Here is a 20,553-nt window from a genome sequence, read left to right as displayed (position 1 = left end):
GTTTGGGAAAGAATGGAAAGGACCTAGTAGTTTAAAAGAAATTTGCAAATAGATATGTTCAAGAAAACAGTCAAAAAATTGGTTACTGGGTATGTTATAAACTTCTGGTCTGCCACTGTTTTAATATAGGTGAAGACTGTTAGTTTGATCCACTTGACATCTTAAACACTTTTGGATAGTGTCCTTATTCCCCATTCTTTCATCTTCATTTACCTGTTTGAGTTGTAATTTGTGTTTTTGCATATTGCTCTAAATGTTCTTTTATGAACTACAGTAATATGCTGAGACCGATTTCAACAGCAGGCTATACCTGGAAGAATGGTGAAGACATGGAGGTATAAATGAAATAGAGGAGAGTCTGGGGCAGGTCATACTGTATGAAGGATTAACCTCCAGTAAACCCTCTTCCTGTACTGATGATTTTGGAGGGACAGTATGGGCTATTGGAAAGAGCACTGGAATTGGGATCCAAAGACCTAAGTTGAAGTCTCAGTTCAACTAATTTCTAGTGAAGACCACAGTATCTAACCAGTTTAAAGAGTATTATCCCCATTTTCCTGAGGAAACTGAAGTCTAGAGGTTATCCCATAGAGCTATTAGGAAAATGCTTTGTAGACTGCTGTATACAAGTGGATTATTGTCATTCATTTAATAAGTACTAACCATGTACTCCACACTTTCTTAAACCTATAGGAGATAAAAGGAGACATTGGATGGCATCAGGACTCAAGGAATTTATAGTCTACAAAGTGAGGAAATACAAGGACATAAATATGTTCCAAATTAGAACATTAGACCTATGTGACAGGAGTACGAAGTCCTGTGGGACTCCTTTCTTGATGAAACTGTCCTTCAATTTTGGATTATATTGGGGGGAAAATAAATCCAAACTCTGTTAATGGGAGTCTATATTGGATCTGCCACATACTCAACCCTTCTCTATACTGAAGAGTATTTTATAGCTAGACTCCAGTGTACACACAGAACGTGTCAGCGATAGACTTAATAATAAATTTGCCAATTGCTTGTTTATTATCCTTTTTTTAATTTAAGGCATAGAAGTTTTCTAAGTTAAGAGGTAGCTGTTGGCTCAGTGGAGAGATCACTGGACCTGGAGTTAAGAAGACCTTAGTTCAAATGTAGCTTGAGACACTTCCTAACTCTGTGACCCTAGGCAAATCACTTAACCTCTTATTTCCTGACAGAAAGATCCACTGAAGAAAGAAATGGCAACCACTTCAGTATCCTTGCCTAAAGAAACCCCATGGACAGATAGGGAGTCTGGAAGAGTTGGGCACAACTGAACAACAGCAAATGTTTTCTGAGTTATGTTAGAAAGCTTACGCCTTTTTTTTTCCTATTTTCTAGCTGCTAACAAGTCATGTGCTGTTATGTCAACACACATAGTGGCCTGTTTATTACTCTATAGACACCGGCAGGTAAGTCTGGTGTTTTATACGTTATAAAATATTTGTTAGAGTATGTCACCAATTAACATATTCAGTTGAACATCTGCTTTGTATTCAGCCCCATGTTAGGGGCTGTGCAATATGAAAGATAAGAGTAAGACAAGTTCTGGGTCCCCAACAAGTTTGGTCTTGTTGGAGAAATGCACAGTGTGCATGTGGAACAGAATATAAAATCAGATGCTTTTTGTGTATGATAAATGCTTAGTACCGAAAAAGTTATATAGAATTCATTGTTAATGTTCATAGTTGGGAAGCTACTTGAATTTACATTTCTCTGTTTCCAAAGTGAGGAAAACACCCTCTGGAGAGGTGAGACTGTTTTAAAACAGTATTTTAAACAGGAGAGACTGTTTTAAATGGTTTCCCCTTTTATTAGCCTTAAATATCCTGAATTCTGATGTCATGTAAATAGCCACTGGTCTTTCCATCTGTGGCCTTGTAAGTGATCTACACTTTTTATATTTTGCCTGCTTTGTGACCTACATTTATGGAAATTTGCTGGACTCTTTTTTTATGCCATTTGACTTTATTTCCAAGTGTCCTAATGGTGAGGAATGGTTGTACTTTATATGAGGATAACATGACAAAAAAACAAATCACTCCTTAAATATTTTTGGCAATTTGACTTTTCCAGACCATTGCCTTAATTGTGATGAGGCTTTTTTCTGTTTCTATAGGGAATTGATCTTTCTACATTGGTAGAAGACTTTTTCATCATGAAGGAGGAAGTGCTAGCTCGGGATTTTGACCTAGGGTTTTCAGGAAATTCAGAAGATGTTGTCATGCATGCAATACAGCTTCTGGGAAACTGTGTAACCATTACCAATACCAGCCGAAATGATGAATTCTTCATTACTCCAAGCACAACTATTCCTTCTGTTTTTGAACTTAATTTCTACAGCAATGGGGTGCTACATGTCTTCATCATGGAGGCTATTCTGGGTTTGTAGATCCCTGGCATAGATTAATAACTAAGACTGGGGAAGACTTAAGTTTTAAGTGTCAGAACAGAGCTTCATGGCTCTGTTACAAATTACAAATAACGTAATTAGATGTTGTCTCATTGTGTTAGAACTGGTCTGAAAAAATCAGAAAAGAAAAAACTCACATAGTGTTCAGCTAATTCAATGAGCAAGTATTCAACACCTACTGTATACATAGTACTATAATATGCCCTGATTGAAATAGAGAAGGAAACATGCCCTCCAAGAGCTTTATTTTTGTTGTAAAGACAGACCCAGAAGTACACATTTATAACATTTAAATAACAGCGTATGGTAAAATATGATGAAGTGCCTGTGTACGTAATACAGGTAAGATGTGTAACCAGAGTTCAGGCAAGGGGAAGCTCATAGGATCAGAGTTGGAAGGGGCCCCTGGTCTAAGTCAGTGTAGACTGAGGCGGTTGGGGAAGGAAGACTTCCTGGAGGAGAGTGGGAACTGAGCTGACAAAGGCAAGGCTGGGCGGGGAGGGGGTGTGGATTAACTTAAAATTCAATAAGTATTTCTATGGAGACTGTTTTCTTCAGTAACATTAGCTTGTAGTTACTGCCTTATTTTACGTACTTAAGCAGTTGGTCAGTTTAGTCATATTATTAGGGTGATGGGTTAATCTTATATTAGTTTTCTAAGTTTGTCTTAGAAAGTTCAAGCTCCTGTTTTTCATTTTCATTTTTGTTTGTTTAGCTTGCAGCCTTTATGCCATCCAGAATAAAAGGTGCTCTGGGGGTGCTGGAGGTGTATCACCCGGCATGATAAGCCAGGAGCAGCTTGTCCGTAAGGCTGCTGGCTTATGTTATCTGCTTTCTAATGAAGGCACCATGTCACTAGTAAGTGAATATTTAATCATGGCATCTGTTCTTATTTATTTCTTTTTCTTGAAAATGTTCTTGGAAAGATTATTGCAGTCTTTCTTAATTTTTTTTCTCCCATGCTATAGTTCTTATTTCCATCTTGACACATGAACAAAATTCCTTATATGTGTTGGTTTACAATAATCATTGTACACAGCCTTGAGAATAATAGGTTTAATTAATAAGACTTGTCAATCGAGGCTTTATTATATTTGCCCTCTAATAAAAACTTAATCAAATGCCTTTTTGTGGCCTGGTGGTGACTGTAGGTTCTTGAAGGCTATGCCATCAGACCTCAAACTCTGTTGGCAATCTGGAAGGGCTTTGAATACAACCTAATGAGAACTCACCTTCTGGATCAAATATAAAATCCTCTATTAATGTAACCTGGCTCATTCATACTTTTCTAGACTTGTTGGAGTTTATTCCCTTACATGAATTCTGATACAACTAAACTAGCCTACTTGCTGTTCCTTGCAGTTGACATTCCATCTCCTATCCCTGTACCTTTCCCTTGTCTATCTCCTGTGCCTGGAATATTCTTTCTTCTCACCTACCTCCTCTTAATTTCCCTGGTTTCTGTCAAATTCAGTTCAAATCCTTTTACAAGAAGCCTTTCCTGGTCCCTTCATTGCTTAGTGGCAACTCATCTTGAGTTTTAACTTTGGTCTGCTATTTATCTTGTATGTACCTATGTATGTGTCTTCTTGACTCAGAAATAAGTTCCTTGAGGATAGTGATTTTTTTTAAACTGTTTTTGTGTCTTTAATGCTTAGCACAGTGTTTGCACGTAAGGGCTTATAAATGCTTGTTGATGGATTGTTTGAAAAGTACTTTATAGAAGAACCATTATAGTTAAGTTCAGAGAGGTTCATCACTAGATGGACTGAAAAGGTGATAATTTTTTGGCCTAACAACTCTCAGACACTGCTAAATTAGAGAGGCATTTAATTTGTGCCAGTGGAAGGAATAACTGTTTTCCAAGTTACAGAACTTTGAGGTATGAATATGTGCAAGGCATTGTGTATGGACATATGCTTATATATGTTGTCTTGGTCTTGATAGACTTGTAATGAATGTTTTACTTTCCCTGATAACTGATGATAATACCATAAATAAGAGCTAGACTTGACCAGAGAGATGGTCTAGTCCCGTTCTAGCATTTTACAAATGAGGAAACTGAAGATCAGAATAATAAAGTTAAACTTTTACCTTCTGACAGGATGTAAGTTGTTTCCAGGTGTAGTAATAGCCTAATTTTATCAGTGTGGTACCAAGTTCTTCAGAGTGAACGCAAACAAGTACCTCCGGACTTGTTTTCTTTTGGTGGTTTGTAATCCATAACATATACGTGTTCTTCAGTGTGAGACTGTGCCACAGTGGTGCAGTGGTGGCCACGGAGTGTTCTGGACTATACTTTATCCTCTCGTGCTTTTCTTCTGTAAGATATAATGAGGATCCTACTGGAGCATTCCCTGGGTAGTGGTCCCTGATTTTCTGGGTGTAGTTTGAGGTGGAGGGCTGTGCTCTCTAGGCTGGAGACGACTCTCTTCTTTTCCTTTATGGAAGTTTTTGAAGTTTCACTCCACCATCCGTAAGTGGTGTGTAAGGTCATATTTTCTAGGAGAGGGTCTTTCTTATACAAAAGAAAATAGTGTATATGTTCATTCTAAACAACTCTTTAGCCTGATCCGTTTGTTTGGGAGAAAATTAATTTAGTAAGGACACAGTCACACTTGGTGCTGCAGGATATGCTAACCTGAAGAGTTAAACAGGATACGTTCTTTTTTTCTTTTGGAGATGACATTCAGACAGAAAGGGATGATTCTGAAAAAAAATGATTTGGGAGTAAATTATAATTTGCTTTGTCTGGTGGCATTTAAAAAAATGTTTATTAGCTACCTGATAAAACACTTGGATAAAAATGTGCAGAATGTTCACTTGTAAACTATTTTTCTTTTCAGCCTTGCCAGACATTTTACCAAATTTGTCATGAAACAGTGGGAAGGTTTATACAGTATGGCATTCTTGTAGTAGCAGAGGTAAGATGAACCATTTATCTTTATTTTTGGATCTGGCTCTTTATCTTCTCTACCATTTGCTTTCTACATTATCTCCTTATCAGTAGCATTATGTAGAGGGAAAATCTTAGCCTGGAATAACTTTAGATTGTTAGTACTAATTTCTACAGTATTATGGGCATAGTATGAAAGATACTTTGATGTGATTCATGACCTGTAGAACTTTGCTAAGGTAAGATACCATGCGTACACCATTCTGTTTTGTGACATTCCTCTGGCATAAGGGAATCTGTCCTTGGAGGACAGAGGTTCCCTTTTTGACCCTAGCATTATAAGACTGGGCTCTCAGTGCTCAAGCCCCAACCAGAGATGTGACTGTCAAAAGCGAAAGTTCCTGTTTGGGGACTTGGTTTTTATGTCCAAGGAGAGGCACGTGGGCTAGCCAGAGATATCAAGGAAAACAAACCCATTAATGAGTTTGAATGCCATGGATAATATGTTGTAACAATGGCAGCCCATCTAATGTTCAGTTTTATTGACAAGTAATAGAAAGGAGTGGGGTGACCAATGGGAGAAAGGAACCTGATATATGAGTCAGACATCTACATATTAACATACACCAAAACTCATGTAAGGGTGGTGCTATATTGGAAAGCACAGAGAAATGGGTCCATTCAGGTGGTTTATTTAAATGGCAAGACTTGGTCCTCTGGGAGTGGTATCCTTCAGGGAGGGAATATTTGCTTCTGAGAAGGAGAGATCTGCTCCTGGGGAGGGGAGAGCTATTCTAGTAGAAGGGAGATATACTCCAAAGTATCCTTCTTAGAGTATGATACTTTAACCCTGATTTTGGTGACTGCCTAGACCTGGTTGATTTGCATGTCAAAGTTCAGGGAACATAGGAGATTTTACATAGGTGAGGGGAGAATGACAACGTGGGAGTTGGCAGGTAGCATTTTTGAACACACAGCTATCTGTAGCAATGATTTCCATGCATAGATTCTGTAACATACAACCTCTGTTGTAAGGAGTATATCATGGTGGTCTTACAACACATGTGCTGCATATGCAGTGTAATACATTGTTCTTTCACTAAATAAGCTCTCCTCCCTTAAGGTTCAACTAATTCTTAACTGCTTGCAAGTAAAATTCTGGTAGCTACTATCTACTGACCTCAAGGACATTCCTCTTCTTTCCTCAATGTGTTTAATATCTGATTCAGTCTTCCTCTCATCTCAAACTCCTGTCCTCATACTATGGGACTTGAAAACACATGTTGATACTCACTCAAAGATCCTAGCCTCCCAGTTCCTCAACTTAACTCATTTCTTTGTGACCTACTCCTCCATCTCACCTCAACTCCACACTGAGTTGGTGTGTGATTTTACCATCCACAGATACACCACTTTCATATTAACGAGTTCTGAAATTCCTTTTTCTGATCACATTTTGTTGTCATTCCACTTCTTCTTCTCTCTTGTTTTTGGCCTCACTATATCTTTCGGTCCCTTGACCCTTCAATTCTTTACCAAGTTGTAAACTGTGGTGGCTGCCTTCTCCTCCATTCTCCACTTTGACCCCTTAATGAACCAGTTCAACTTTACACTCTCCTTATCTCAAGTCCCTTGCCCCTCATCCTCTAGCTGCACCTGTCTTGCCAAGACTCATCCTTAGATTATTCCCATCATCTTTTACCTTCATACTGACTCATGCTGATGGATGAAGTTAGAGAAAGCAATGAAACAATCCTGACTAAGTCCACTACAAATTGTTACATATTTCCAGCTAGGCTTTCACTGGGGTAATGCAATTCTTTGATACTTTGCTCATTGATTCTCTATCCCAGGGCAGTTTTTCTAAACTTTATTTTTCCTTAAACCTCCCATTGCTTCTCCCTTGCCCTCTCAGCTGCTTCATGTTTCACTGAAAAAATTGACACTATTCCCCAAGAGCTTCCTCTCCTCTCCTCCCCTCCTCCTTGTCTCATATCACCTAGATCCCTTCTGCTACTATCTCCTCCTTTACTCCTGCCTCACATGAAGAGGTGGCTCACATGCACAGGAGACCCCCTTCAGTCCCATCTTTTCCAGCAGATTATCCCCTCTATTATCCCCACTCTCACTTATTTTTAATATCTCTCTGCATGCTGTCTGCTTCCCTATTGCTTACAAACATGCCTGTGCCTCCTCACTTAATCCATTCTTGGTAGCTGTTGTCCCATATCAAATAGATCTTCCTAAAATACAAGTCCTGCCATGTGCCACACTGTTCAATTCCCTGTCATCTTGAGGATCAAGTACAAAATTTGGCTTTCACAGCCCTTTATTACCTCCCACCTCCCACCCCCATGTACTCTTGGATTCAGCGACTCTGGCCTCCTTGCTGTTCCCTGTATAAGAAATCCATTTACTGGCTGCAGCCTGTACCTACAGTTTTCTTCCTTCTTCCTCTTCTCTGCCTCCAGGCTTCCTTTGAGTCCCAGCTGCAATCCCACTCTCTGCTTTCTAGTGCCTTCCCTCTGCTGATTTTCTCCAGTTTCTCCTGTTTATAGTTTATATGTAGTTGTTTGCTTGTTGTCTGGCCTATTAGACTGGGATCTCCTTGAGAGTCTTTTACCTTGCTTTGTATCTCCTTTCTTTAGCGGGCACATTCCTGATGGGTACATCGTAGTGCTTAATAAATGCTTGCTGACCTGTTGACTGACTGATTTTGATTTTAATTGCAGTTCTCCATGGTAGAATTGATAGGGATGTTAGGGTGAGTGTAGGCAAGCAATTTGATTACTTTGGTTAATGTTTCATAGGAATTTTAGGGAAACTGGACAGTAGCTAGAAGAGATGCATAGAGAGATTTGTAGCCTGAACCAGAGAAGGGTTCAGAAAGGACCAAGCAACCTGTAGGTGTCAATTGATTTAATTGACTCAAATCTTAAATCTTTTCTTTTTTTCTGTATTGTATGTCTGTGCTTAATTAGTGATCTATTTGACTGTTACAATCTTCTCAATTTAGCAAGATGATCAAGAAGACATTAGCCCTGGTCTCACTGAACAGCCCTGGGACAAGAAACTTCCGGAGCCTTTGTCTTGGAGAAGCGATGAAGAAGATGAGGATAGTGATTTTGGGGAAGAGCAGAGAGATTGCTACCTGAAGGTATTTTTGCATGAAATTTTGGAGTCTGTGGCAGCATGATATTGGTTTGTTAGTGTAAAGGAAGGAAGGGTTAGAAAAATCAGAAAGGTTAATATGTGCATAGGATGTTTTTGTCGATGGAAGGTGTGTGTGTGTGTGTGTGTGTGTGTGTGTGTGTGAGAGAGAGAGAGAGAGAGAGAGAGGGCGGGGGGGGGGCGGTACTTAATAGAGATATTTAAGACAGCTACTCAGAAACAGGCTGAATCTAGAAAGGACAAACCGTATTATTTATCACTTTCAAAAAAGGTAAGGCATTTTTGTATAGAAATAATCAGCACTGAGGTAGGACACCCTAAAATTTAATAACTAGAGATAACAGTATCTTTAAGTCAAGTACCCAAAGGGTGCTGGCAGAGGCAATATGGTGCCTAAGCCAAATTCCATTTCACTGCTTCCCCATACTGAGATAGAAATAGAGATAAAAAAAGATACAGAGAGAAATAAAGAGACATCCTTATGCGTAGCATTAACTGGTCAGTGTGGTTTAGTTTATAGTAGGGTTTGTCAACTCTCTGTAAATGTGCCAAATATGAAACATAGGTGTGTGTGTGTGTGTGTGTGTGTGCATGCGTGTGCATGTGATTTCTGCCTAGGTTAGGTGAAGTTCTCCCCCCCGCCCAGGCATAAATGATCGTTTTGTGAATTCCCATAGTACTTTGTATTTCATATGAACTTCCACACTCTGCTTTCTCTTTATTTGTGTCCAGAAAGATTATAAATTCTTTGAAGGCAAGGACATCATAGTCATCTTAATTTCCCTGAGCCTCTAGAACATTGCCCTGCACAGACTTAGTGCCCCAAAGATGGAATTTCAATAAATTTAATTCTTTTCATTAAACAATTCTTAAAGCATTTGTTATATACTTAACATTCTGCTTTGCAATGTTTCTGTGACAAAAATTAAATGGCCACACCCAAGGAGATTGCTCCCTTCTAATGAACTCCAGCCTGTCCTTATTGCTTATAAAAGTCACCGATTTCACATCTCTTCCCTTATATGAACCCCAGAAGGACTGGCCCCAGGGGTCAGTATGGGGAGGTAGTGAAATGGAAGTGTCAGTCCTGGAATTTGGCTCAGGCACCGTATTGGATAGCTATCTCTGCTGGCGCTGTTTGGGTACTTGACTCAAAGATGTTGTTGTTTCTAGTTATTGATGTTTAGAGTGTCCTACTTCAGTGCTGCTGATTTTTAGTAAGTGTCTGTGTGTACAAAAATACCTTTTTTTAAAGTGATAAATAATATGGCTTGCTCTTTCTAGATTCAGTCTATTTTTGAGTGACTGTTTTAAATAGTTATCCAAAGAGTATTCCTCTGAGATGGTTTACTTTTTAAAAAAATGATAACTTTTCCTATTGTACTTTCCAGGTGAGCCAGTCCAAAGAACACCAGCAATTCCTCACTTTCTTGCAAAGGCTCCTTGGGCCTTTGTTAGAGGCGTATAGCTCAGCTGCCATCTTCATTCATAACTTCAGTGGCCCTATCTCAGAACCAGAGTATCTGCAGAAGTTACACAAATACTTAATAACTAGAACAGAAAGGAATGTTGCTGTATATGGTAAGTTAAGTCATTTTCTTGAGAGAGGGTGAAGTTGGTGATAGAAATGGGGAAAATAACTTTTATACTTTGATTTGTGAATGTGATTTTAGGCTGTTGGAGTTGGAGATAGACCTTAGAGACATCTACCCCAACACATGCATTTAACAGATGAGAAACTTGAATCCCAAAGAAAGAGGCATGTATTGGTCAAGAAAGATGACAACAGTGGCAGAGCTTGACCCAGAGCTCTTATCATCCCCAGGTGTAATCGAAAAGGATTATGTAGACTGCACTGTACTTTTACTTTAGGTTTGGATCTTAAGATAAAATGACACACTAAAACAAGCTTAATAAGCAATTAAGTTTTATTACTACAAATAGTACAAGTTAGCAAGTATATTTGTATAAACAAAAGATAATAGTTAAGACAGAATAGAAAAAGAAGTATATGTCACCAGCCAAGTCTGGCACAACTGGGGAGGCTGAAAGGGGGGAGCAGTTGGCAAAGGTCTTGGCTGGGAGAGAAGAAATGGGCGTCCCCACTTCTGCAGCAGATGACTTCCAAAGATCCATCTCTCACTCAGTCCCTTTATACATATAACTTCAGGGAAAAGAGAACCATTAGAACAAAGAAGGCACTCTAGCCAAAAGTTCCAGTTGTTGACTTTGATGTGTGTGCCCAAGGACTGTCTGGGTCCTTGAACACAGACACCTCCTCCCTTAAGGAGTTTTATGACTCTTAAGATAAGGGTCCCTTTGCCCTGGCTGCATGCTTCATTAATTCTTCTGCTTCCGCTGGCACTCCCAGTGAAACATATCAACTTTAAGTTACATTCCTTATGTTAGGTCATGTGGTGGTCATGCAAGGGGCTGAGGAGAATCTTCCTCAGTTTCTCCACACCAGGCTAGGGCTCTTTCCCTTCCATCACACTGACAATCTAATGATGCCACGTTTCCCATCTTAACATCAATATCTTCATTCCCTTTCTGTACAGCTGAGAGTGCTACATACTGCCTTGTGAAGAATGCAGTGAAGATCTTTAAGGATATTGGGGTAGGTATCCATTTCAGATACTGCAGAAATTTACTTCGGTTTCATTCCATATGTATTTAGGTGTAATCACAACTTGAGCTCCCCTGCAGTATTTGGGGCTGGGGGCTGAGGGTGGTGTGTATATGTGTTTTTTTCAGGGAGACAGAGACAGTGGATGGTGGAGGATAAGGACTATTTTATAGAATATTTCTGGCTCACAATCTTGCTCTTTTCAAATGCTCTTTCTGAGGCTTCTTTGTAAATAACAATGCCCTGTGTCTTCAGCACCACACAAAAAATTGGCTAAATTAGCAATTGCATTTGGCTTTTACATTTACTTTTAAAATGTGATTATGGCTATTTCTATTAAGTATTACCATGTGGCCTTACCTTTGACTTGCTGCCATTCACTGTTATGTGTAATCAGTGAGGGTTAAGGGATGGCAGGACTGACTGATGGTGGGAAGTTTTTGAAACTACTGATTTTAAGCCACTGTTTTCAAGGCTGTATTCTGAAGGTTATTCACCCACAGTTAAAAGTGTTCTTTGCTTGCTCAAATTTTCTTGGGATATTTTTTTTCTGGCTCTCTTCTTTTGCCTATCATATTCTACTTTGTATTATACTCTATACTTGTACATGTAAAATGGAAGGAAGCTCCTTGGGAATGTTATTTTCCATTTTTGTATCCTAGCACCTAGCACAATATTTTACCATAATAGAGAGCTAATAAATTCATTTGAATTTAATCAAAATAATAGACTAGTAGAAAACTTATTATTTAAAGCAGGGATTCACATCTCCTTTACCTTCGATATCTTTGTGGTTGTTGAAGTGACCAAGTCCCATGGTAGGTGGAAGACCAGAGTGGAACAGAGATATAAAATTAGAAAATAACATGACCTGTTTGCTTTTCTCTTAGGTTTTCAAGGAGACAAAACAAAAGAGAATATCAGTTTTGGAACTAGGCAGCACTTTCCTACCTCAGTGTAACCGGCAGAAACTACTGGAATATATTTTAAGCTTTGTTGTACTGTAGAAGAATGATAGCACCTTTGCCTGAAGAGAAAAATACAGGGGGTGGAGAGCGGTGAGGCCAGCACAGTCTCCAGGATTTCACTGGCCCAACAGTTGGAGGTGCCATTATGTGGCAGGACCTTATCTGACTGGATCCACTGGAAGACAAGTGCCTTCTTCCCTCCATGGATTTGTTATAATCCTAATTCTGCGGTAATATTGTAACCTACAGTTAACACTTGGATTTACCCTCAATTTGCAAATCAAAATTAGTAGATTTAAAAGTGAAATCTCAGTAAATTATTTTGGATTTTATTGAATAGCTACATTTTAAATAACTACTTTAAAGGTCTAATTACTATGACTTTTGCAAAAATGTATTGATAAGCAAAAGCCCCAAGCTTGTTTAGAAAACTTAGTGCTTTCAGCAAATCCACCAGGATTTTAGTGCTTTTAAAAATAAGTTAAAATCATCCAATTCACTGACTTTTTTACTATCTTTAAAAACATAGAGTAATATAATTTTTCATATATGCACCTTTTATTTGAAAGCTCTTTAAAAACTGAATGGGCTAATGCACACTGTAGCCTGGAATCAATGTTGTTTTCTTTGGGGTCTGATATAGAAGATGTTTTAGAGCTGCATGAAATGAAATAATAGCTTAAGTCAAAAAATTAAAATCCCTCTAAATAATCTGGCAGGGAACGAACCAAGCAGGCAGAGTTCCAAAGGACCTGGCCAAGTGTCTTCCACTTTTGCAAAAAGTGCCATTGAGTCTTTATTGACCATAGCATACAACTGCTCATTCAGCTAGTATTCAGGACCTCCTGTTTTATATTCCTCTTCGTGAGGTATGCACCTTTCACAGCATCGTGTCTCTTTACTTCTTTCTGAAGTATGAAGGAAATTGCCACCTTCTGGATTGTCCAGAATGGACTTATTTCAGGAGCATCTCAGTGCTTCTTGAAAGGCTCCTAGCCAGCAATGGATAGGTTAGCTTGACTTTTTTTCAGGTGAAGAGATCTGAGCCTACAGTGCTGTGGCTGGAGGGCTGCTGCTATATGGTGGACAACATTTGGCTCTGTGAAAAACCCATGGTTCCGTAAAATTACAGGGAAATTACATGCCAAAACCTGTCATGTTAAATGTTATGCCACACAGTGGCAAATAATTATGAAAGGTTATCTGTGTGTAATGGGCACGTGCCATTTTGTTAGCAGACAGCATAAGTGTAGGTTAATTGCACTAATGTTTATGTTCCCTTAAGGATAATGTGACATTAAAATGTTTTGTAATGGCTTGCTACTCATCCATGGTATTATGAAATTAAGAATTTTTTTCCTAATGAATGTAGGTTATTGTCTTTAAATCTAATGTAAAATTACCAAGACTTGTTAATATTGACTTCAGTTTTAAACACTATTTAATAGTATCTCTTGAAAGATCAGGGATTTTTGGATACATGTTACTAACTAACTGTGTACAAAACTTTTCTCTTAAAATGCCCTGCAGTGATGCTGTAATAAGAATCAAATTCCAAGTTAAATGACAACTTATTCTCTAATAATGCTTTCTGGAAAACTAAGCAAATGGTTATTTTGATAGTAAACTAATCTGCAGTTTTTGCACCTCCTTTCAGGTCCTCTTGTGTTCCAAACCACTGTTCTTGGGGGGGGTTGGGGGTGGCGTGATGATGAAATTCATGTTTTAATCATCCAATTTGTTAGCCAGGCTAGCAAGAAATGAACACATTTACATTAGTTAGGAAGAAATACTTAGGAAAATTTCCTTTTTTTTTCTTAGTTTTGGTTTATCTTGGGAAATATGCCTTTTTTTATGTTAAATTCATTTTAGGGGATTTGGAGAAACCCAGTGAACTCTGTGCTTTTTTTTTTAATTCCCCAAATTTCAGTTCAAGACTTTCCCAACTCTGTTGTAGTTTGCTGATAAGCTGATGTGCGAAGGTCCACTGCGCAATCCCTTCAGCCAGGATCTGCTGTGTATAACCTAAGCTTGCTTTGAGAAATGAATAATAACTTCTCTTTTTGTTTCCCATTGATAATTTTAGATCCCATCTGTACTCCCCCACCCCATCTCCCATCCCCACCCCTTACCATTAGCCCCCATGTCTTTTCTTAGAAGTCCAGTCAAATGCTTTGGAAAGTGAAACGAATGATCTTACCACTTAACTAACTCACTGTGAACATAATTATGCATGCTTTTTGTTATTAACAGGTGCTTTGAAAACTTTTTTTAAGGAAGAAAATTCAACCAAAGTACACTAATTCAGAGATTCAGACACCAGAGATAGTTTTAGAATAATGCACTATTCAGTGCTTTAGTTACTGGAATACATTTAGTTTATTTGTAGTGAAACGGTAAAAGACAGAGTTCCATCCCACTCAACTGTAGCCAAAGCATACTCTTTGCTAACAGAGATATTTTCTGTGTAATATTTTCTTAAAACTGGTGGCTTCCATTTAAGGCTAAACAAACTAGGTGCTTGTAAATACTTTATGGTTTACTATGCCGCATGCGCTTATGTCAATCCCAAGTGCATGTCCTCCAGGGGAAGACTGAATGAAGGACAGATCAAGTAATGCGAAACTTTGCTCTTCTTAATGATAGTGTCCTGTGTAATTCAGGCTAACTGGGAAAGAATTACTTTTTTTCCTTCTTAAAAACAACAAAAAAAACCCCCACCTCCAACAGAATGAAATCTGTTGAACTAGAACAGAAAGTACTTTATAGATTTTGGAATGGAGTTGAGATGTGTGAGGAGAATACTGTCTAAATCTGGATTACTGTGAATTTAATTTGAAGTTTGGAAAATTTTACTGTATATTTTAGACACTAAAAAAAGTCAGTGCTTTAAGATGAAATGACACTGAAGCAAAAAGTAACTTGCATGCATTTTATGTGATCATGTTGCATATAATGGGCGTGTATGTGACTACACACACACACACACACACACACACATAAATTTGTATTCCCTTGGAGTTAATAAACACAGGAAATTATTGTAATGTTGTGTTGCTAAAGTGAGAACCTTTTCTTTTGGAGGATTAGCCTCAAGGCTGGTTCATCTCAAAGATCTTGGATCTCTACTGAAAGCACAAAGCCATTGCTCTGATTTGGGGCAAATGGTTATGTTCATAATGAGGACCTACAAGTCATTATTGGCATGGCTGAATGCAGACTGATGTAAACAAATAAGTCTAGAATTGAGATAGGATGGAACCTGTCCATTGATTTTTACTGAGTCTAGTTTGAAAGAGTTAGAATGTAAAAATCAGTTTGGTTCTTCTTAGGTACTGGAGACTTGGTAACTTGCATTTTAGTTTAATAGAAAATAATGATTATATTTTGAAAGAGAAATTTTTGACCTTGTTCTAATATCTTGAACTCTAAAATGCCTTGATGGCAGTTTTTAAACTACTTGCCTGTTTCTGTATATAAAAACAACAAATTAATATTGTAAAAAATATTGATAGAAAATGTTGTAAAAAAATAACTGTGAGTCTGTGAACTAAACCAGTTTGGAAATGTTAGCTAATTTCTATGCCTGTTAAATGTCATGTCAGAAGCACAGAAATGTAGTTTTATTATAATAAATACAAAATCACAATGTATTTCATGACTGCGCTTTATTTTTGAGAGAGGGAGGGGGAAAGTTATTCATTCCAAAATGGGTAGGATGGGGAGTGGCACATCACTGGCAGTCTTTTCATATTCCCCCTTAGTTTTATACAAATCATTAAATTCGTAGCATGTTTTTGGAGTGACATTTGATTTCATTGTCACTGGGAACTCCCAATGTGCAACGTCCCTTCATCAACACAGATTGTTAGCATCTCTGTAACTTAGAGTATCAGCAAGTTGTCTGGTGGCACTGAGAAGTTGTAGCATACCCATAGACAAATAGCTAGTAACGTTGCATCAGAAATGACTTACAACCAGGTTTTCCTGACTCCAAGGCTGGCTGTCTTTCCACTTTGCTATATATATTTTCTTACCAGAAACAAATCCTACTTATATTTATAAATGTAGCATGCACAGTATAGAAAGGAGTAGCTCTCTAGGCAGCTTCGCTAAATTTTAAGCTTTTTATATGTATGCATTTCTTTTGTTTGTGAACTACTCTTGAAGGTAGGGTACCAATGTCCTGCCCAAATGCAATAGCTTTGTCCCTAGTTCTTACCCTAGAATGCTAAAGTGTCAGAAGATTCAAGATACACTGAGAATTTTAAGCTTTTCAAAAGGATTCTTTTGAATTTGCACATTTGTGACTACTAAAGAGCTTATATTTAAAGACAATACATAGGAAGGATTGGGTGACTAAAGTGTTGGGAATCTCAATGGTTACTAAAAATTGTTCAGTTGGTATTGAATTAAAAACTTCTAGGGGACGGAGCTAAGATGGTGGAGTAGAAGGACCTGCTCGAGCTCTGCCCCCATAGCCCATAAAATACCTGTAAAAAATGACTACACAAATTCTAGAGCAGCATAAGCCACAAAACGACAGAGTGAAAGAGATTTCTGGTCCAAGACAGCCTGGAAAGCTGGCAGGAAAGGTCTATCGCATTGGGCAGCCGTGGCCATGCGGCATGGCGAGGCAGGGTCAATACTGGAGCAGGCTTCGGAGTGCAGAATCAAGGGTAGCAGCTGCGGATCCCAGATTTCTCAAACCACAAATGCCAAAGAGGGCTTCAAAGGTCAGTATGAAAGCTCTTTTACCTGGATGAGAGGGGGGCATGGGTCATCCCCAGGGGGGCTGCAGTCACTGTGGCAACATCCACTTTTGGAGCCCTTGGCCTAAAGACCGTGGAGGAATCAAGAAGCTGATCTAGATCTCAACCCTGAGTAGCAGTCCTGGGGAGAGGAGGAGTACTGGTGCTGGTGTGGTAGAGCTGGTGATGACTGTGGGGAGGGAACCCTACTCGCAGATCCTGGGCAGAATAGAGTGCTTGTGGTTGCTCACAGACAAAGACCACAGGCCAAGAGAGAAGTAAACTCTCCCTTGACTGTGTCACCTTGGAAGAAATGAGAACTTAATAGGTCCCTACAGTATACCCTCCACTGGACAAAGGACTCAAAAGTCAAGTAACTGGCTGGGAAAATGCCCCCCAAAAGGGGGAAAAAATAAGACTATGGAAGGTTACTTTCTTGGTAAAAAGATATTTTCTTCCGTCCTTTTGGATGTGGAAGAACAAAGCATACCATCAGAGGAAGACATCAAAGTTAAGGCTTCTACATCCAAAACATCAAAGAAAAAAAATACAATGGTCTCAGGCCATGGAAGAGCTCAAAAAGGATTTTGAAAATCCAAGTTAGAGAGGTGGAGGAAAAATTGGGAAGAGAAATGAGAGTGATGCAAGAAAATCATGAAAAGCAAGTTAACAGCTTGCTAAAGGAGATCCAAAAAAAAATGCTGAACAAAATAACACGTTTAAAAATAGACTAACCCAAATGGGAAAAAGAAGTCAAAAAGCCAACTAGGAGAAGAATGCTTTAAAAAGCAGAACTGACCAAATGGAAAAGGACATTGAAAAGCTCACTGAAGAAAAGAGTTCTTTAAAAATGAGAATGGAGCCAATAGAAGCTAATGACTTTATGAAAAATCAAGAAATTATAAAATGAAACCAAAAGAATGAAAAAATAGAAGACATATCCAATGAGAAGAAATATCTCATTGGAAAAACAACTAACCTGGAAAATAGATCCAGGAAAGATAATTTAAAAATTATTTTTATGCCAGAAAACCATGACCAAAAAAAGAGCCTAGACATCATCTTCCAAGAAATTATCAAGGAAAACTGCCCTGATATTCTAGAACCAGAGGGCAAAATAGAAATGGAAAGAATTCACTGATCACCTCCTGAAAGATCCCAAAAGGAAAACTCCTAGGAATATTGTAGCCAAATTCCAAAGTTCCCAGGTCAAGGAGAAAATATTGCAAGCGGCCAGAAAGAAACAATTCAAGTGTTGTGGAAATACAATCAGAAGAACACAGGATTTAGCAGCTTTACATTGAGGGATCGAAGGGCTTGAAAGGAATATGATATTCCAGAGGTCAAAGGAGCTAGGATTAAAACCTAGAATCACCTACCAGCAAAACTGAGTATAATACTTAAGGGGAAAAAAAAAATGATCATTCAATGAAGCAGGACTACCAAGCATTCTTGTTGAAAAGACCAGAGCTGAATAAAAATTTGACTTTCAAATATAAGAATCAAGAGAAACATGAAAAGGGAAACGGGAAAGAGAAGCCTTAAGGATCTCTAATATTAAAGTTGAACTGTTTACATTTCTACATGGAAAGATGCTATTTGAAACTCAAGACCTTTTACAGTGTTAGGGTAGTTAGAGGGAATATACATAAATACATATATATATATATGTATATATTGTGTGTGTTTGTGTGTATGAATATGTATGTATGTGTATATTATATATGTGTAGGTATATATGTACATGGATGTATGTGTATGTATATATATGTATGTGTGTGTGTATATATATACATATATATGCATATATATGTGTATATATACACATAGAGGGCACAGGGTGAGCTGAATATGTAGGGAGAATACCTAAAAAAATAAAATTTACTGTTGAATGTAATGTATTAGGGGAGTAAGAGAAAGGGAGAGGTAGATTGTAGCAAATCATCTCACATAAAAGAGGGAAGAAAGAGCTTTTACAATGCGGGAGAATGGGGGGACATGAAAGGAAAGAATTGAGTCTTACTGTCATGGGATCTGGCTTAAGAAGAGAATAACACACTTAATTGGATATGGAAATCTATTTTACTCTGCAGGAAGGCAAGGAGGAACGGGGTAGGAGAGGGAAGATAACAGAAGGGACAGCAAATTGGAGAAAGGGATAATCAGAAACAGATACCATTGTGGGAAGATAGGTCAAGGGAGAGAACAGAATAAATGAAGGGCAGGATAGGACAGAGGGAAATGCGGTTAGTCTTTTTCAACATAACTATTATGGAAGTACTTTGCGATTGTTACACATGTATGACATTGAATTGGTTGTTTTCTCAATGAGGGTGGGGATGGAGGGAACGAATTTGGAACTCAAAGCTTTAAGAATGAATGTTAAAAATTATTTTAGCATGAAACTGGAAATTAAGCTATACAGGCAATGGAGTAAAGAAATCTATTTTGCCCTACAGGAAAATAGAGGACAAGGGGGATGGAAGAAATGTGGATAATAGAAGGGAAGACAGACTGGAGGAAGGGGTGGATGGGGTGCATGCTGTCCTGGGGTGGGGGATGGGGAGAGATGAGGAGAAAATTTTGAATTCAAATTCTTATGGAAGTGAATGTGAAGAACTGAAAAATAAGTAAATTATATATTGAAAAAAACTTCCATCAAGAATGGAGATAATCTCTCCTGTATGATTTTCATTTTTTTACGCCATCTTTACTCTCAAACAGTCCAATTCATATAAACATTGACACTGCAGAAGATAAGGAAGAAATGGGAACAAGCTTCTATGGATGCTTCTATGATATTGACCTATACAAGACCATGATGCTCCTTGTCCCTTGGACGTCCACTAATGATGATAAATTACAAATAAAGACTCCCTTAGGTTGTGATAAACTGCTCATTTCTTCAAGGCTTTTGATGTAGAAGCTTTGACTTTGTTGTCTTCTGGTTGTATGTGCTGATCTTCTTTGTCACCAATGTAGGATTCTATAGTCTGAGGGTTTTTTTTTTAATGCTGTTTGCTCATCTTCCTCAGCTAAATACTTGAATTTTTTACTCTTTATCAAGGTAGGACTTTGCTTCCAGTGGGGGTGGGGGTAAGTGCGAGGTTGGGTGTACTATCCTACTCTTCATGGATTTTGTATCCGCTGCACAATCCCCTACCATTTGTGGGACCAGAGCTCTGGAAACAGCTGCAGCTGCTGGAGCCAGATCCTGGAGTTTTCCCAATGACCTTCTATGCTGTCTTTGGTATTTGGGGGTTGAGAAGTCTGGAAATTGCCACAGCTGCCAATGATTCAGTCCCCTGAGGCCTGCTTCAGGACTATCTGTGCTGGCAGCGCATGCTGGACTGGACTCTGCTCCCAGCTTGGTGCGATATACTTTTCCTGTTGACCTTCCAGGTTGTCTTGGGCTGGAAATTTGTTTCACTGTCATTTTGTGAGTTTTGTAGCTCCAGAATTTGTTTAGAGTCATTGTTTTACAGGTATTTGGAGGAGCTTGAGGGATAACTCAAGCAAGTCCTTGCTTTTACTTTGCCATCTTGGCTCCACCCTCAAACTGCTCAGTTCTGAGAGGCCAGAGAAAATGGGAAAAAAAACCACTTTGGCGACCATATAATGGTTCATTTTTTTCTTTTTGAGCAGGTTTCAGTCACTATGGATGTATGTGCATAAGAAAATAAAAATCCATAGGTGATATT

At 38.5% G+C, this 20,553-nt stretch overlaps 1 protein-coding gene across 19 annotated transcripts in view; it reads left to right on the top strand.

The window, feature by feature from the left end:
• The window catches only part of GPAM (glycerol-3-phosphate acyltransferase, mitochondrial), a 90,075-nt gene extending 74,321 nt beyond the window's left edge, over positions 1-15,754 (top strand). For all 19 annotated transcript variants that reach the window (XM_072622347.1, XM_072622375.1, XM_072622397.1 and 16 more), the window contains 8 exons: positions 1,369-1,439; positions 2,147-2,411; positions 3,156-3,298; positions 5,287-5,364; positions 8,353-8,493; positions 9,899-10,088; positions 11,066-11,124; positions 12,024-15,754. In XM_072622347.1, coding sequence (XP_072478448.1) covers positions 1,369-1,439; positions 2,147-2,411; positions 3,156-3,298; positions 5,287-5,364; positions 8,353-8,493; positions 9,899-10,088; positions 11,066-11,124; positions 12,024-12,140 — 1,064 coding nt within the window. In that variant the 3' untranslated portion in view covers positions 12,141-15,754. The remainder of the gene's footprint in view (positions 1-1,368; positions 1,440-2,146; positions 2,412-3,155; positions 3,299-5,286; positions 5,365-8,352; positions 8,494-9,898; positions 10,089-11,065; positions 11,125-12,023) is intronic.
• Positions 15,755-20,553: the final 4,799 nt, after the last annotated feature.

The sequence above is a fragment of the Notamacropus eugenii genome, chromosome 1 (assembly GCF_028372415.1).
Source record: "Notamacropus eugenii isolate mMacEug1 chromosome 1, mMacEug1.pri_v2, whole genome shotgun sequence".
NCBI classification, from domain to species: Eukaryota; Metazoa; Chordata; class Mammalia; order Diprotodontia; family Macropodidae; genus Notamacropus; species Notamacropus eugenii.
Note: the sequence above shows the minus strand (reverse complement) of the source record. Positions and strands in the feature narration are given on the sequence as shown.